The 19,132-nt window shown below is 38.2% G+C and overlaps 1 protein-coding gene across 1 annotated transcript; it reads left to right on the plus strand.

Moving 5' to 3' along the window:
* Positions 1-605: 605 nt before the first annotated feature.
* Positions 606-8,607, plus strand: LOC149836334 (short-chain dehydrogenase/reductase 2-like). The gene is made up of 4 exons (XM_090009136.1): positions 606-731; positions 1,799-2,077; positions 4,948-5,121; positions 8,033-8,607. Exons 1-4 carry the CDS (start codon positions 729-731, stop codon positions 8,408-8,410), a joined length of 834 nt encoding a protein of 277 aa, XP_089865262.1. The 5' UTR covers positions 606-728; the 3' UTR covers positions 8,411-8,607.
* The last annotated feature ends 10,525 nt before the right edge of the window (positions 8,608-19,132 follow it).

Here is a 19,132-nt window from a genome sequence, read left to right on the forward strand (position 1 = left end):
GAGAAGACACTGGAATATTTTGTAACACAAGGCAGGCATGAGAAGGCGACAGTGTGTTGTACAACAGGATAAAAAACAAGGCGGAAAGCTCGACTGGAGACGAAGGCAAAGTTTGCGTTGATAATGAGAGCAATTGTTACAGCAGATGGCGCAGGCGAACGTCTCCACTTTAAATGGTTAACATCAAACTTTCTGGATGGAGGACTTTTTTGTCCTTTTCCCCACCCGTCGTTTCACAACTTTTGAATGAAGGATATTTTTGTCATTTCCTCGAACCGTCATTTCAGGGCAAGAAAAGCAAGTAAGGGTGATTAAGTCTTTGCAACAGCACCAAAGTCCGATGCAAAGTTATGTCAACATACACGGGAATACGAGCCCCATGTGCATGAATACGTGGCGCTCATTCGATCCCCCGAACACGGACGTGGGATTCAGTGATACACCTCATGGATTGCAACGCAGAGAATTCTTCCGGAGCACCCTCAGTATTCACACCTTAAAGGAATAAACTACGAGTTTAATCACCCATTTCCAGCACGCCAATTGTTTGGAACCCACCGTACTTTTTTCCTATATATAACGTTAATGAAGGATTTTTTTCCTGTGTCATCTGGATACTCCAACTTACCTTCACAGCTCTGTTCTAGTAAACTGTATTCTTCTCTTCCCCCTTTGGAATCCCTCTTGCCTGCTTAGGACCTTCGTTAGCGACAAAGACAAAGCCAACCATGGTGAGAAAAAGGCTTCATATTGTTCTTGGTCTTTTCGAATCCCATGCGAGTCCTAGAGCTACGGAGGCATGATCTAGTGAGCAGGGCTGAGCACTTTAGAAAGTACTCAGGCCACACAAAATCACTGCACGACGATTTTCTGTGTAAGACAGAAAACCGCTAGCTGTTTGCAATGGAGAACATCGCAGAATGAAAAATCATTGCATGCACAGTGATTTTCTGTGTTTTGTGCGGTCTGAGTAGCTTATAAAGTACTTGGTCCCGATCACTAGATCTTCTCCTTAAGCTAGGGTTCTTTAAGACTCATTGGTATTAGTTTTGAACTTTGGAAGAAAGCATAGTCCTTGCATGATGAGTATGTTGAATGCTCAAAGGACTCAACCTTCTCTTTCTAGTCCATCGGGTCCTGTCAAGTTTCGCTGCTGCACTGCGTGTATGGTTAGACTCTGCACAAAGGACTCCACCTTCGCTGCGAGGCTCATGGTATTTTGGTCCATCAAGTCTCAGGGTGGCATTCCTTGTTGCCATGTCTCGAGTCAATCTGCGGTACCAGTCTGGATTTCTTGAAATGTATTTAATTTAGTTTTTTTTAGTAAACTCGTGCTTGCCTTATATCCAATTTGCAAAATAGTACTTGCCTTATGCTATTTTTCAGTAAATTGGTCTCTGCCTTTTTCATTAACCCTTACAAATCAGTCATTGAGGTTAACACAGCTTGTAGCTTTTCCTGATGGTAGCTGTAAAGGGGCAGACAAAGTGACGGTTACAGAAAGGACCAGTTTGTAATAACTGTGAGAAATATGAGGACTGATTTGCAAAATGGCACGAGGCAAGGACTGTTTTGAAAATTAGCTATAAATCTGGGACCAATTTGCAAAAAAAAAAAAAACTTTAATTTTATGGTTTACGTTTAAAGTTGGTGAGTCATCTTAGCAAAGGAATAAGTTTGGTAGAGATCATGATCTTTATTATGTTCGTTAGTGATGTCCAAACATGGTGTGAGAGTAAGCTAGCGCCTAGTTCTCGATCTTATTGTGTTTCCCATGTATGGAATGTGGTGTCTCCAGGCAACAGAGGGCCAGTGGTGGGGTGAGGAAACGGTGGCGGTGGTGACAGGAGCAAACAGAGGGATAGGGCTTGAGATTGCCAGGCATCTCGCAGACAAGGGCATGACCGTCATCATGACGGCTCGTAAGCCCCAAGCTGAACTGTCAATTCCTGCTCAACAGTTCCTGCAGGAAGAGAGGAAAAACGTCATCTTCCATGCGCTTGATATTGATCAATCACAAAGTGTGTCAGATTTCGTTGATTGGTTGAAGCTCAAGGCCGGATTCCTCGATATTCTAGTAAGTTTCCATGGAAAGAGCACCATACACACAGGACTGAGCGCGCACCATGAAAGAAGCACCCGCTACTCTCTCTATAAATATATAAATTCATGGCTGCACGGTCGGTTGCCCTCTACAATATCGAGAGAGAGAGGTCACTAGGCCACCACTGACGTTATATATATGCCTCTGATACTGTTCATCTTGTGAATGAACGGCTTCTCAAACACAAGGTTTGGGTTTTAATTGCAGCTGTCCATTTTTTGTATGCTATTGATGCTTTCATCTAGAGCATCAATAGCTTTGAAGAAATTTGTGGGAGCATGTAAGGTACAAAGAATGCAGTTGTAATGTTTGGGAGATCCTTGGTACCAAGGACAACCCTGACCGATTGCCATCAGAGTTGCCTCTGACATAATAAGCTCTCAATCAATGTTGTCAGTATAGGAATCGGACCTGTATCGTTTGGCTGACGATTCAGGTGAACAGGCCTGACACCGATTCTTAAGTGAGTCGTTCTGAATCGAACCAAAAAATAATTAAAAATTATTACGTGTCAATCATAACGTGGCACGTGTTAAAGCCATTAAAATAATATATATTACAAATAATTTTAAGCTATTTTTGTATTTATTAAAAAATAGTCGATTCAGGTCAGTACGTATCGATTTTCTGGCAATAAGATACGTATCGGCAGATTCAAGCTGATACACAGATACTGACAACATTGGTCTCAATAGTAATGTCTATGTTGGACGAGTCACTATTGATGGTGACTTTCAAGCGTTTTGCACTGGATGCTAAATCCCCCAAAATTCTTTTGAATGTGGGATTTAGCATCCAGCCTGTGATCAACGTGGTGGATATTGAAAAGCACCATTAATGACATGATTTTCAATATCAACTGGACCTATCTCATTCGGCTGTTTTTCCAATGGCTCAAAGAGAACCTTTTGTTAAACTTTTTTTTTTTTAGAAAGGCAAGCAGGGGTTAGGCAGACCCTTACCAGATATACAACCATACCATTGGGATTTGAACTTGCAACGTCCCAACACAAGGTGACGTGCCTAGCTGCTCCTATTAGACAAGCGAATATGCTTTTGCATAATTAAGTTTCAACTCAGTTTGTTAAAAATTATGCTTTATAAAAACCTTGGTTTCATTACAAAATTATGCTTTTGCCGGCCAGGTGCAGTTTCTTCAGGTTATAAACGAAAAAAAAAAAAGTATTGGTTTTATGTCATTCAAATGGACACTTTAACTCAATTTACACAACGAAATTTGCGTAAAAAACTACTTTTACCTAGAACTTGGGCATCCAAATTCCCCGTAAAAGTTTCAAGTTTTATGTGCCTCCTTTTCATGCATTCATGTACAAAGTACACCTAAAAGTTACAAGAAACGTTAAGAAAGAAACATTGAAAAGGAACAAACGGATGCACTTAAAATTTAGCATGATCACTAGGCATACAAAGATGTGAAAGCTGGACGTGCATAGCTTACCAGGCCTACAAAGATTTTGTATATTCGGCAAATTCTACTGTTTAAAAGGTCCTCTATACATTGCATTTTCACGCATTTCTTTGCACAAGCATTTTTATTATGCTAACTTAGGATGATAGTGTCATGGAATTACTAAGTGATAAACATTGTTGATATGCAGATAAATAATGCTGCTGTTGGCATTGTAGAGATAGATTGGGAGTTCATAAAAAAGAATAATGTGGACATTAAAACTCTTATGGTAGTCTCTCTCTCTCTCTCTCTCTCTCTCTCTCTCTCTCTCTCTCTCTCATACAGTCAATTGTAGGCACAATCTAGTTTGACTCTCATGATGCAAGTAGTTTTTTTACTCAATCTAACCTCATAGATGTGTTCAACATAATCAATTTAGTGGGAAATGAACCTTCATTCTTTTACAATGAAAAAACATGTTTTTTGAGTAAGGGAAAAATTGTTACTTTACAACTATCCATTTTTGCATTGCCAGATAAACTTATACACAGGTTGGATTTCTGGCGATTCAAAAGTCAGTTCCCACTAAAAACAACTAGGTCAGATTCACAGGGTCATTTGGATACAAATAAAAAAAAACGAAGTTTGCTAAGTCGTTTGCGCATACAAATGATTGTAGCAAACTTTGTCCCACATATATATATATATATATATATATATATATATATATATATATATATATATATATATATATATAATATCAGAAGACGTTTGTCATTCTTACAAGTCTATCCTATTTATTAAGTGAAAATATTGTATACCCTTAATTGTACCATACCCTCTAATGAGAATACTTTGCTCTTTCACATTTTCTTGATTTTTCTGTTTTTTATATAGATCAAGCCCCATGGATATGATCTGCATGATTTGCTTACTCAAAAACATGATTTCAGTTGTTAGATTGCATTGCATAAGCAGAGTTTTTTAAGGGCTTGAGAATTCTACGGTGCACAATGTGTCAAAATATCAAGATTGAAAAAATCATGTTTTTATGTCAAAACAGTTCAACCAAAAGTACATTTCCTGACCAACGAGGTGGTATCCCATGTGGTAAGAGGGGTCATGTCTCAAGCTGAAGGCCCACGATCGAATCCCTCTGCCACATGGGGAGGCTGTTGTTCTTGTAGGGGTCCGCCTAACCCCAGCTTGCCTTTCAAAAAAAAAAAAAAAGTACATTTTCCTATGTTAATGAACTAAATGCACGTGTGAGGTTAAATTGATCTAACAAAACTTGCACCTATGAGTTGTAGCCAGAGAGTATAGTACTCTAGTGTAGCCAATATTTTTGCATTTATTTCCTTCCACTAGTTTACATATGTTTATTGAGAAACAACTCATGCTCATACAGAGTACTGAAACTTGGTGGATGCAGAGTGACCTTACATGGATGGATGGGATCTCAGAGACATATGAATCAGCAAAGATGTGCATCAGCACCAACTACTATGGAACCAAAAGGCTGACCGAGGCCTTACTCCCTCTCCTTCGACCCTCTCCTTACAAGTCCAGAATAGTCAATGTCTCTTCGTCGCTCGGCCTACTAAGTGTAAATCTCTACTACACATAACTCTGCTCCGACTACTAAAAGTTGACCCTAGTTGGTCATGCTCCCAAATGATGAGTTTTTGCTCAAGTGTCACATGTGGCTTGGCATCCTCACCGTTGACAAATTGCATAAAGACCATGGGGTTATCGCGGGATGAAGCAATGGACGGTGAAGATGTCACCCATCACCTGATCTGCTCTCCTTGAACACATGTTGCTGAGATGAAACAAACATTGAAGAATTTGATCATGTTATGCCCTTGGTCAAGTCATAGAGAAATTCGCTTGATATGAATTAAGGGTCTATTTGGACATGCATCAGCAAATTGCAGCCGAGCTCAGCGGTTTGCTTGATATCAAGAAAATCCCGTTTGTTTCTTAACAACTGTGACATGATTTAGCTGATAAACTTCAATTTCCATATTGGAGTTCATCAACTTTGTCATGTTTCATTTGATGTCAAACAGACCCTCATGGAGTAGTGACAAATATCAGTGATATCTTTGAAAAAAATATCAGAAAAGGGGATAGTTTATCCATCTTTTCAAATGGCAGCCAAAAATAATGTGATATTTTTAAAAAACATGGTGATAATTTTGTTTAAAAGAAACTATATATCATGCATGATTGTACCTCTATATTTTTTACTTTATAGACTACAACACAGTAATAAAAGGTTTATGTATATTTTTAGTTTCATTTATTTTTCACATAATTTTTTTTACTTCTTAAAATGTTCATTTTCACCCATATTCACCGATAAAAACCAGAGAATACCAAAAAAACTAATTTCTCAAACGAATGTGGCTGCTATTGCCTAGCCGTTTAAACTTTTATCACTGTCTCATAGGCAATCTACAATGTGTGTGGAGCGTGCGTGCATGTTTTTTTTTTTTGTGTGTGTGTGTATAATTTAATGGAACTATGTCGAATAGTCATTGTAGTATAATTTCCTATTTGAAACTGTGTGTGTAATGTGATGAAACTTTATTGAATAGTCTTTGCTGTAGTATAATTTCCTATTGGTAACCAAGTAGTGAGCTATATTCCTTCTAGTTTTTTTTTATTCCTTTTATGGCAAAAAAGAATTGGGAGATTAAGGCCCCTTCCTTACTTGAGTATACATTTATGTTCTGTTTGGGGGCGCTGCATTGAGATAAAAACACCATTTCCATGTGTTGCCAAAATGTGGTGTTTGTTAATGGTGTTCAAATGTGGTTTTAGAGCTGCCAAATCCATTCTCAATTCGGCATTTTGCCAAAACCGCTGCTCCCAAACAGCGAAGACCATGAGAGCACTGGAGGAAACCACAACACACCTCCAGTTCAGGGCTCTGAAAATGAGCATTAGGAGTTACACTGCACCATCGTGATGCAATTTTTTTTATATAATTAAGGGTCCAGATTGCACTATCGTGATACAATGATCCTCACATCATCATATGCCGTGGTGTCAAAACTTTTTTTTTTCTACTGGAAGAAACAACCCAGGATTAGAGGCCTGGTTCTTCCTACCGTACACTACAAGAAAATTGTTAATTAGCGACCGATTTTTTCCGTCGCAAATTAGCGATAGATTAGCTAGAGAAAACTTTTTTCATGAATCCGTCGCTAATTAGCGACGGATTAGCGATGAAAGTTGTTTCATCGCTAATCAACGATAGATTAACGACAATAATTTTTCGTCGCTAATTCTCAATACAAGAAAACCATTTTAGCGAGGAAATTTTTCCGTCGCTAATTAGTGACGGATTAGCGACGGAAAAATTCCCTCGCTAATTTTCGATTTTAACCGAGCGCGAAATTTTCCCTCTCTCCTCGTTCGAAATTTAAATCGACCGCGCGATTTAAATCGCTCTCTCCCCGTCAAAGAGCGCGTTGGAGAGCATGACGGCGATGAGGCAGATTGTTGGAGGACGGCGACGCCGGCGGACGACGACGACGGAGGACGGCGACGCCGGAGGACGACAACGATGGAGGACGACGACGATGGAGGACGACGACAACGGAGGACGGCGACGATGGAGGACGGTGACGACTTCGAATGACGCAGTTTCATGGAGGACGGCGACGCCGGAGGACGGCGATGACTTCGGAGGACGCCGTTTCACGGAGGACGGCGACACCAGAGGACGGTGACGACGTCGAAGGACGGCGACGGTGACGACGTCAGAGGACGGCGACGGTGACGACGGAGGACAGCGACGAGTTCGGAGGACGCCGTTTCACAGTGGATGGCGACGAGGCTGAGCGATTGTTGGAGGAAGGCGACGCCGGTTCACGGCGGACGATACAAGTCTGTGAAATGCTCGTCGGGTGCGGTATAAGTCCAGCTTATTGCTGCCGGAATACCGCCCGACAGGGATCAATTTTTTTTATTTTTTTTTAAAAAATTTAGCGACAGATTAGCGACGGATAATGTCTGTCGCAAATTTGCGACGGAATTAACAACAGATAAGTTTTTCGCCAATTAGCGAGCAAAAATTCGCGATGGCCTCTATCCATCGCTAATCCGTCGCTAAGTCGTCGCTAAACTGTTTAGCGACGGATTAGCGACGAATTTAGGTCATCGCTAATCCACAGGTTTCTTGTAGTGGTACTTACTGTCGCTGTCCTACTAGTGTAAAACTGAGGGCTTACCCCTTGCCCCAAGGGAGTTTACCAACCTTCAGCTTGCGCAGGGGTGATGTCCATGGGATTTGAGCCTAGACTGCCCTTCTAGCAGCCTAGATAGGCCCCAGCCCACTGCGCCAAATCCATTGAGGAACCTTGGTGTCAAAATTGGCCCATCATATGTATAGCCGATCTGCAAACCACACCAATCAATGACCAATTGACCTTATGATTTTGCTTCTTCTACTTTATGGATGAAGGTTCCATCTTATGCATGTCGATACAATCTGCTTGTTTTAGTTTGTAAGGGATGAAGACTTGAAGAAACAACTTTCAGAGATGGAGAGCCAGACGGAGCAGAAGATCGAGAAGGTGTTAGACCTCTTCCTTGAGGACCTGAAATCTGGGAAAGAACTGAAGAAGTGGCCATTCAAGTTTCCTTCTTACTCCATTTCCAAGGCTGCCATAAACGCATACACGAGGATGTTGGCGGGTGAATTAGAGGGCAAAGCGTGTGTGAACAGCGTGCACCCAGGCTACGTGAAGACTGATCTGGCGCTTGGCACAGGCGACCTCACTCCCACTCAAGGGGCAGAGCATGTGGTGCGTGTTGCCCTCTTCCCTGCTGGAGGTCCTTCTGGGCACAATTTCCTCGAAAGTGAGGACTCTACATTCTGACTGCCACCAAGTGCAGTGCAGTATCACCAAAGTCTACCTTGCTGTTTGAATCCCTTCGTTAGCAATAAATGCAGAACAATTTACTTTTCTCGCCACCAGGAACTCTTATGTAAAATCCTAGTGGAACAAAATTCTGATAAGTGAACTGTACCACTGGATAAAAGAATACTAAATAAAAATTTTTGCTTATTAATCCATCTCATCATTCCACCTTTTTGTTCAGTGTTACACGTAAATTGGAGTTTAGAATCTTCCCGTCACCAAATTTTTTTTATTGATAGACAAGCAGGGGAATGGAAACCCTTACCAGTTCATATATAGTAAACAATGACATACAAGAGCATTACAAATCTCAACCATGCAGATGCCAGGATGAAGGTTGTTTTCAATTATGGCATTTGATTTCTCCCAGCTAATCTTGCTAAATTCCAACCAATGGAATGATAGGGAAAGATACAACACACTATAGATAGATCATACTATTGATAGATCGAAGAAATATAAGAGAAGAAGAGAAAAAAACAATCACACATAAAACATAGAATTTATGTGGTTCGGTGAGAGTTGCCTACGTCCATGGAGGTACTAAGATTCTTCATTCGGATTGAGAAAAATCACACGTTACAAAAAGCAGATTGGTTCCTCTAAATACAACGAGTATATATAGAGAAACCTATTTAGAGTAAAACTCTTTAGGATAATCTTTAAAATAAAATTATAGAACTGCCTTTCAAAAATTTTGCCTCAGGAGCTAACCCCCACCTTACGTGCGGGGAGCACGCAAACCCCGGCCAACTTACCGTGAAATTGAATTCGTGAACATTAGATATTTATATGAGGCTCCACACTCCTACAACATGGGTGGGGGCTCCCTCTGTTGGTTGGAACAGTTTATGCAAGTCACCATGTGATGTAATGTTGCAGGTTCAAACCCCATTCGGGGGTAGTTGAATAAATTGTATAACCACCAGTTGGGCTTTGTCTATGGGAAAGGAAGGGGGCCTTAACCCCCATTTTGATTATTAAAAAAAAAAACTCACTAAATTCCATGTGGTTTTGGAAACTAAGGCAGCCTGAAGATTTTACCTCGTAACACACCCGACCATAATCCCCTGCCTTTTCAATGTCAATTGGGGGGTCCAAAGGCAAAAAGCCATTCATGTTTTACGTTATGTGGGACCAAAGGCAAAACAAGGTCTAGTGCAGCTTAGTCGCAATTCGACCAACTTTGTTATGGATGTAAGTTGGATCTGAGCCTCGGATCATGTCAAATCCGACATGTTCATAGCCATAAACTACATAAACTCAGACCCGTCGATATGCATTGTCACCAAAATTTGGTGATTCATATGAACCACGCTATACGTGAGCCTAACAAAGAGTCTGCACCGTCCTTTTTTAGATGGGACCCAACGGTAAGAACAGGGGTGTGGTATGTTGAAATGAAAGCAGCAGAAGTGATCAACCGAGCGACCCAAAGTTCAATGAGCAATAATGCCGTGAGGCTGGGAATTAAGAAGGGATCAGCACTCACAAGGGGCTTTTCCTCGCATCTTTTCTTCAGCATGTGTTCTCGTTCTCTTCTCACTTGTACAGAGATTAACATATTTGTATATGTAAGCTTCTCCTCCCTTGTGGTAATTGTTTCCCTTGCAGAAACCGATACAGCCCACCAAAATCATTTGCTCACCCGTTGGGTGTGGGTGTGTGCTACTTTATCTCGCTATAAAAAATAAAATAAAAAAACATTTTTACTAGCGGCAGGGAAGAGATCAACATGCACCACATTCTCAGTCTCTTGAGTGACTGATATCATCTGAGCCAAACGCCATGTCAGTCTTCAAATACCCAGGATGCACACAATTCACGCATGCTTTACCCTCCAATTCACTCGCCAACAACGTTGTGTACGCGTTTAAGGCAGCCTTGGAAATGCAGTAAGAAGGAAACTTGAGGGAGGCACTTATTCAGGTCCTTCATAGACTTTACATCCTCTAGGAACAGGCCTAACACCACCCCTCCATCTTTTGCTCTGTCAAACTCTCCATCTCTGACAATTGCTTCCTGAAATCTTTATCTCTTACAAACTGAAAACAAGCAGATTATATCAAAAGTAGTGATGGAACCCTTCATGCATCAAGTTGGCTTATTTGTTTGTTTAGCATGTCATTAATGAAAAGAACTAATATCATAAGGTTAATTGGTCATTGATGGTGTGCCTTTAAGGTCTAGCACACAATCTTTGTCCAACTGTGTGGTCTCCTGCTCATCTTAATGGTTCTGTACTGATGAACGCCATGCGTGGGGCGCTGTCCTGCCTTATGGCGGAACGCGAAGTTTAGCAGCGGATCTGGGCAGAAGGAATTGAATCTGTACCTTTGGTTTTGTGGTTTTATTGGTTTTCTGGTTCTCCTCTTCTATGGCAGCAAGTGATGCCTCATCACTTGTTGCAAATCTGTATTGACCTTTTATTTATAATGATATATATATATATATATATATATATATATATATATATATATATATATATATATATATCTTCTTCTTTCAAAAAAAAAATTTGAAAACCAGATGTCTAGATGTTGCCAGCCACAAATAAGAATGCGTCAACTGCATAAAATTTCTCATAGATGACAGGTTTTGAATCACATAGTCACAAATATCGGGCTCGGTTATATCTTGGTGAGGAAAACTCTCAGGATATCATTGTTTCTCGATAAATATCGAGAATCTCACATAATAAAAATTTTAAAAGAGTTGGAAAAATAAGAAAACATATGCGTTAATTAGCAAATGAGCAATATATAAAACATGAATATAAATATAAATAAGAAAAAAGTGCATGTTAAGCAATAAAATGGGAAGATAAAACATATAGAAATATAAATTCTCAAGATTTTCCTGATATTATCACGATAAATTCAAATTCTCCATATTTTTAAAATTTTGCGAGAATTTGCCTGCAAATTCATTTTTAAATTTTACATCGATAATATCATGATATCTTGAAAATATCTCTGATATATGTGACTATGGTGAATTTTGACCTCCATAAAATGTTGAAACAAGTGGAGTCCCACCAATTCACAATTTAGTTTCAAGTATTAAATTATACTATAGCTAAAACTGTTCGATATATTTCCACTAAATCACACATGAAAATAACTAAATAAGCGGACACCCATATTGTACAACACCTATGACTATATGCGGGTCTCTTTTGCATCAAACGAAACGAGACAAATTTGATGAACTCTAATATCTCTAGATTGAAGTTTATTTGCCAAATCACGTTTCGTGTGAGAGTAAGAAACAAACTGAACTCTCTTCACATTGAGAAAGTGGATGAGCTCGGCCAAAGTTTGTCAAATGCATGTCCAAACAGATCCTTCGTTATTGTTATGAAAAAGCACAATCGAAATGAAGCAAACCACAAGATAAAAAGAAATAACAAGAGAAGATCCAACTCCATGGGCGAAAGAGAAGCAAAAATCCACTAGCGAGATCCGAGGAAATAAAGTGGCTAGACTCTAATCCCCAATACACCCCAAAACACAAATCCCCAACTCTTAAAGGAGATGGTTATATATATATGTGTGTGTGTGTGTGTAACTGAACATATTAGATCTCATTTATCGTTCTGCCCCATAGTTTTGAAGTGCTTTATATTAGATTTGAACGGTTAGATGCGTTTAGCATGCTCGATTTAGTGAGAATCGACTCTTGGATCATGTTTTTTCGATGAAAAGATATGTTTTTATGATCTGAAAAAAACTGGGACCTTCATAGCCATTGATTTTGGATCAAGGGAAAAACCTGTATACAGGTCAGATTCCGGTGATCCAAAAGCTGGTTTCCACTAAACAAAACCTATAGATCACATCTATGGTGTTAGATGCGAGGAAAAATGCCAGAACTGGTGATTTTTGAGGGAGCAGAATGCAAAGGTGGTTAAAAAGAGTGCATTACTCTCTCTCTCTCTCTCTCTCTCTCTCTCTCTCTCTATATATATATATATATATATATATATATATATATATATATAAACGAACGGCATAAAACCTTAGTACATAAAGAGCTCTCAAAACCCTATTTCCCAATACACCCGTAAACACACATCCCCAACTCTCAAAGGAGGCACCTTTATATATGTCAAAGGGCGTAAAACCTTAGTTAGTACAAAAAAATATACAAAATTCGACTGATCCACACTAGGGGCTCCACCCCCGCACCCCAAAGAGATTTGTGGTGGGCTATAATCTTGGGCCTAATGGTCCAATCCCTTCACTACCACCACAAACCTCATTGAAAATTCTCATTATACGGTCATGGAAATATTTTTTGTATCAGGTAGGTCATGGATCAGAAGAGATCCAAAATTCAAGCATCTACAACATTAATTGATGCCAAGCAAATTTTCCTTGCAAGTACAATAACTCGACCAAGGACGCAAGATAGTCAAGTTGTTACGTTTTTTATTTGTCCCAGGAACATGTCTCCAAGAGGAGTTTATAACTTCCAACCAAATGTCAGTTACCTGAACCAAATGTCATTTGGACAAACCAGCTAGGGCCAATGCGATCGGGTTTCATACTGTGAACATCTAGAAGAAATAGTAGAGGACAAGTATGGGTCGAAGAGACTTACACTTAGCAGTCCCAAGACAGAAGAGACGCCAACTATTCTGGGCTTGTGAAGGTCAGAGGAGAGGGAGTCAGACCTTGGTCATACTTTTGGTTCTGTAGTAGTTGGTGCCAATGCACACCTTTGCTAATTCATATTTTTCCGAGATCCCATCTGTCCAGGCAAAGTCCACCTGCACCAGCCAAGTTTCAGTACTCTTTGTCTCTAGCAATAGTTTTCTTTTCTTGAGCATGAGTTATTTCCTAATAAACATATATAAACTTGCGGAAGGAACTTAGTGTAGCAAGAATGGTAGACATATTTTGATGACTTGACAAACAAAAATTACGTGGAGCTAAGAGGAGTGTCAGATGCCTCGTAGGCACTGTTGGGCAACGGGTGAAACATGGCACCCGGTATTTGAGACTGATGTACATGGCGAGGCAACATCATTGGTACAACTGGTCATGAAGGTGATAGAGAGCACTTAATGTTTAGGTAGACGATGGGTGCATTTGGCTAGAGATGTATGTGCATTGTTCTGTATTATTTCAAAAAAAAAAAAAAAAAGGAAGAAAGAAAGAAAAAATTTTGTGGGAGAGGAGGAAAGGAAAAGGAGGAAGAAAGTCTTTTTCCTCTTCAGTCATCCAATATTTTTCGGTCTTTTTAGAACTCCAAACTAAGGTAAGGGCTTCTCTCTTGATTCGAATAGGAAGGAATAGCATAGATGAGGTTTATGTAGTGTTTTTGGTGGAATAGAAAAAAAGAAGAAAAGAATGAGAAATCTGATTTTATTAGGTATATATATACATATCGTAATAGTGGTTATGTATATATATATACCTATATGCATATATATGTATGACACTTTCTTTTCTTTCTCTACCGTTTTATGTATATATATACACGTCTATGTGTATATATATATTTATACATATATGAGATGTTAAAATAGTTCATAAATTTTATTCTTTCAGCCTGTGCATGCTGTTTCGGTTTTTGGGTACATATAGTTAGATTTTGTTCTACTATTTGCAAGGACAGGTCTCTCCTATCATGTGTGCGGATAGATCGGTCCATTGCAATGACGGACATATTTGGACAGATCTGACGAGCCTCACAGTCGTGCAAATTTGGTCCGGATTTGCGGATGTGAATGGCTAACTTTTTAGCATGTTATGCAACAAATTTTCAGCATATTACATAGCCAAATTTTTGGTCGGTTGCATGACAGACTTTTGGTCGGTTATATCACTACTTTTTTGGCCTGTCATGTAGCTGATTTCTGGCAAGCACATTACCGCAAATTTTGGCCTGTTATATGGCTGGTTCTTGGCCTGTGGTATGACAAGTGTTCGGACTGAACATATAACATAACTACATAACTGATTGATGCATGTTATGGAACTGTTCATGTTGCACATAATGTCACCAAAACCCAAATCTCAAAAAAAATTGGTTTTAGGATTGATTTTCAAAATTATTTCAAGATAATTTTATATTTTTTTTGGACTATGAACAGCCCAGTCGACTGCAGTCGGCTGAGCAGTTTCTCCTTTACACATGCTCAGTCGACTGCTGTGAGTTGGGTAGGGTTCAAAATATATATATATATATATATATATATATATATATATATATATATATATATATATATATATATATATATATATATATATATATATATATATATATATATATATATGACACTAATATGCCCAGCCGACTGCAGTCGGCTGAGTATACTTCAAATACTTTTTGTGACCACCCGACTACAATGGGCCGAGCACATTTTATAATCTGTCATGCCCAGCTTACTGCAGTCGGTTGAGCAGTTTATAAGCCTGTCAAGCCCAACTGACTGCAGTCAGTTGGACAGATCTCTAGTGTTATACCTCGACCAACTGCAGTCAGGTGGGGTAGACTCAAACACAAAAAAAAAAATATGATGAAATAGGGGGCTAATGTCAGTGGATTTTTGCCTAACCGATTGTCATCGGCTAGGACCCCTATCCAACTTTGTTTGATGTTGTCATTCAGGCCAGCATCAAAACCACCTTTAACTTTTTATCTTAAACTCTAAGTTAAGACCAGGTATGTTGCCATGGTTAGATTGAATGTGACTTGTTTTGTTGCTGCAACACGAACTATCATAAGTTTATTTTATTTTTTTTGCCTATTATATAGCAAATTTTTGGGCTTGTACATGACCGAATTCTTAGCTTGATATATGGTAGAATTTTAGCCTATCATATAATCAATTTATGACCTATTATATAACAAAAATTTCAACCAATTACATGATAAATTATCAGGCTGGTTAAATGCATAATCATGTGATTGTTCATGTATGTCGTGATAAGACTATTCATGCTTCATAAAATGTTACATAATGCATGCTTCTATATGACTGTTATGCACACTTTTACAGGATTGTCATGCCTTATGAATGTCACTAAAAATATATTATGTGACTGTTATGCATGCTCTCATGTAACTGTTAGGCATGTTTTTATGCAATTATTATGCATACTTTTATATGACTGTTCATGTGTCATAAAATATCACAAAAGAAAATTATATGGCTAAGTGTTGTGAAGAGACACCACATATATGTAAAAAATAACATGAGACTGCATATGGTTATCAGTTGTGGTTGGGATGGTTTTGCCTAAGCCCAACTGATTGTCAATTAAGTCTTACTGTTGTCCCATGTACGGGCAGTATAGCTTCGGGCTCAGTATGTTTTGATTGATAACTCGAGCATGCAAAAATTTGGTAAAGATGTGGTTGTTTACATATGCTCATGAACTTTAATATTATGTTGGCTTAAATATGCATATAGTGAATACATGAATTCTGAAAATTTACATTGTTGTTGCATTAGCATTATCATGTGCACGTTTACGTGATATGCATTAGATGAATCATAAAAATAAAAATGTATATTGCAGGCAAGTGTTCATATGCATATGTAAATTATTTATTCATGTACATTCGTATTGTGTGTGAATAATTATGCATTTGTAGACATGTTTGGATAATTGTGTGATCATATATTTATTGTGGTTTTTGCATAAGATGCATCGGTGGTCAGATGTGAACCATTGTAGGCCATGAGCAAGTGTTGCTCTAAGTTTTATTTTATGCATTGCAAAAATCTATTTGAAACTATTGATTTCTAAAGTAATTGCATTGTTAAATTTTGTAATGGGCAAAGGTCTCATGTTGTATTTTGCATGTTGATTTATAAAACTAATCTTTTAAAAAGAATCACTCTTCTGATAAAAAGATAAAAGAGATAAAACAGTGTCATTAATGTTTCTTCCTGGATGTCTCTTGCACAGTGTGGGAATCCATGATGACGGTTTTGAAAAACTGCGATGATACTAAAACTTTGTGTGCGATTGTGTCCCTGAACCCGATATGGTGGTTCAACTCCCAGCCATGGTTTTAGGAAGTTTCCACCACTTTGCTTGGGTTTATGTGTAGACATAATTGTTGTTTTGGTATACCAAGAAAGTTGCATCAATGAATGTTGATTTTCTTGTTGTTTCGACATTAGATGTTGATTTCTAATGTTTCGATGGATGTTGTTGATTCTTGATATCAATCGAGGGTCAAGTGTGAAATACAATACTAAAATACAAATTATATGTTAAGTTATAACTGAGAACCTATCTTGAACTTCAGAAATTGTTGTGTCAATTTTGAGTATCTGAGGGTTTTAATGAAAAGTGCAACTAAATTTATATGCATTTAATAGAGACATGCATACAAAAGAAAACTCCGATAAGAATTTAATAAGTTACTCATGCATGTGCATTAATATCATGCATATTTACTGTTTTACATTAGCTCTTTCAATGTTACTTATTTATTTCCCTGTTAGCTATTGTCAATGCATGATATTTAATCTTGAATAGCTATTTAGTTGTAAAATTATTGTAGTTATATTTCTCCTAAATATTGCATGGATTTGATTTATGTTTTTCTTGTCTATTTGAATCTTTAGATAAATTCGTACGTAGAATTTTTTTATTCTGACCTTGCGTCCGTTACGTTTTTTACAGGTTTTGAAGCCCATTGATGAGATCGACTGTCATAGAGAGCCTACGAGACTATGTGACTGTTTTTTACATTTTCTTTGGGATAGTGTGACTCCATTATTGTTGATATTTATTTGATTATGTTCTTAAACTTTTATTATTAAAGAATAAAGTTAATTAGTTGATTGTTGGGTTAACGTAAGATCTCTTATGGTTTGGATGGTGTTAGGTCTGTAAGGCCCTAGGTCTCTGGGTATGGTTTCCGCAATTATTAAAAAAAAAATCACTTTTCAACCACGATAAGTTGAGGTTGTTACAATGCTAGTGAGGATCTTGGCATAGTGCCATGGGAAAAGAGGCTTGTAGTGTTAAGGAAACACAAGGTGAATGCTCAGTTATCGCTCATGGTTGGTGTTATGGGCATTCTTTGGTTGTCACTCAGTTGATGGCTCTTGGGCCAAACCAAAGACACTCCGACGTTGAAAGTTGAAATAGAGGCCATCTGTTTATATGTCTTTGAAAGTTAAAACAAAGGCTATCTTAGCAAAACACATGTAAACGAAATCACAAATAAGTTGAAAGGTGAGGTTCCAGGTAAGTGAGAAGAGTGGAAAAATGAATCATGTACAGAGGTTTAATATGGCATTTATTTAGGCCAAACTAAATGGGCGGACACAAGAGTTACGCCTTCACTACTTTATTGATCATTAGAATGCTAGATCTAAATTCATCGAAAGGAGCCAAGTGGAACTTGATTTTGATGCACTCACTTATTTAGAAATAGAGGATGAGCTGAATTTGTTACGTAACAACTATACTTTGTCAAACTTGTGTTTCGATTCAAATAAGCAATCATATTTTTTGATATACAACTTTTAAATATAGGAAGCCCTAATCAAATCAAACCATAATTCAGAAAGCCTTAATTCAAATCCTAAATCAAAAAGCCCTAATTTGAAACACTAAACCAAAATGCCTTAATTTGAAACTCTAATTTGAAAATCCCTAATTCAAACTCTAACTGAAAAAATCCTTAATTCAAACTTTAACAAGAGTGAAGGAGAAGAGGAAGAGAGGAATAAGGGAGAGTCCGGGTATACCTTCCCCCTTCACCAGATTTTTTTTTTAATGAGTGGGGACATTGTTCCCTTTCCAGGGGTGGAACAGTGCTTTCACCATTTCTGGACGATGCATTTGTTATGTCCAGCGTTTGGCGTGATGCAAGACACATAATCAAATGCACCCTTAGAGGCCCATCATGAGGTAACTTGTGTTCAGCTTTTGGTGTGATGTGCGTTAGCATCCTACGGAACGTGCAATTAAATGCACCCTTGGATGACTATCATGAGGCGCTACCCTAAGATTCTATTCTTTCATAAAAATGTATTTTCTTCGTAAAACTGGAGAAGATATTGACCATAAGGCTACCTTTGCAAGTCTTGCAATGGGATGGAAACACACTTTTAGTATGTTGCCAAAATATCATTTTTGCCAATGTGATGTTGAGAGCAATGTTATCAGTATCGGTGGGTATCGAAAAAAAAAATTGATAGGATTCACCCTGAATCGATTATTTTTTAAATAAATACAAAAAATATTGAAAATTATTTTTTATTTTAACATATGTCACATTATGATTGACACATAATATTTTTTATTATTTTTCAGCCAATACAAAATTATTCACTTGAGTATCAGTAACAGCCGATACAACTGAATCGGTGGCCCAACGATTCAATGGCGATACAGATACTTGGTTGAGAGATAGAGTTGCCAAAAACTTCCTCCCGTGAAAAAGTGTCAAAAATCTGGTGTTGGGGGGCTGCCAACACTAGTTCCAATGCATTGTTTCAGCAATGCCATTGCTCACAAACACTTAAGTGAGTGAGTGAGAGCAAGGTGGAAACCACAACACAACCTCCTATTCGAGACTCCCAAGCATAGCCTAAATGAGAAGATTGTTTACCAAGGAAAACTAATTCCATGAAAAGTACATGCCAACAAGAATAATATTCGGTTTCCATTTGAAAAATAAAAACAGATTTTCTAG

Source organism: Nuphar pumila, chromosome 6 (genome assembly GCF_984573655.1).
Source record: "Nuphar pumila chromosome 6, dmNupPumi1.hap1.1, whole genome shotgun sequence".
Lineage (NCBI taxonomy): Eukaryota > Viridiplantae > Streptophyta > Magnoliopsida > Nymphaeales > Nymphaeaceae > Nuphar > Nuphar pumila.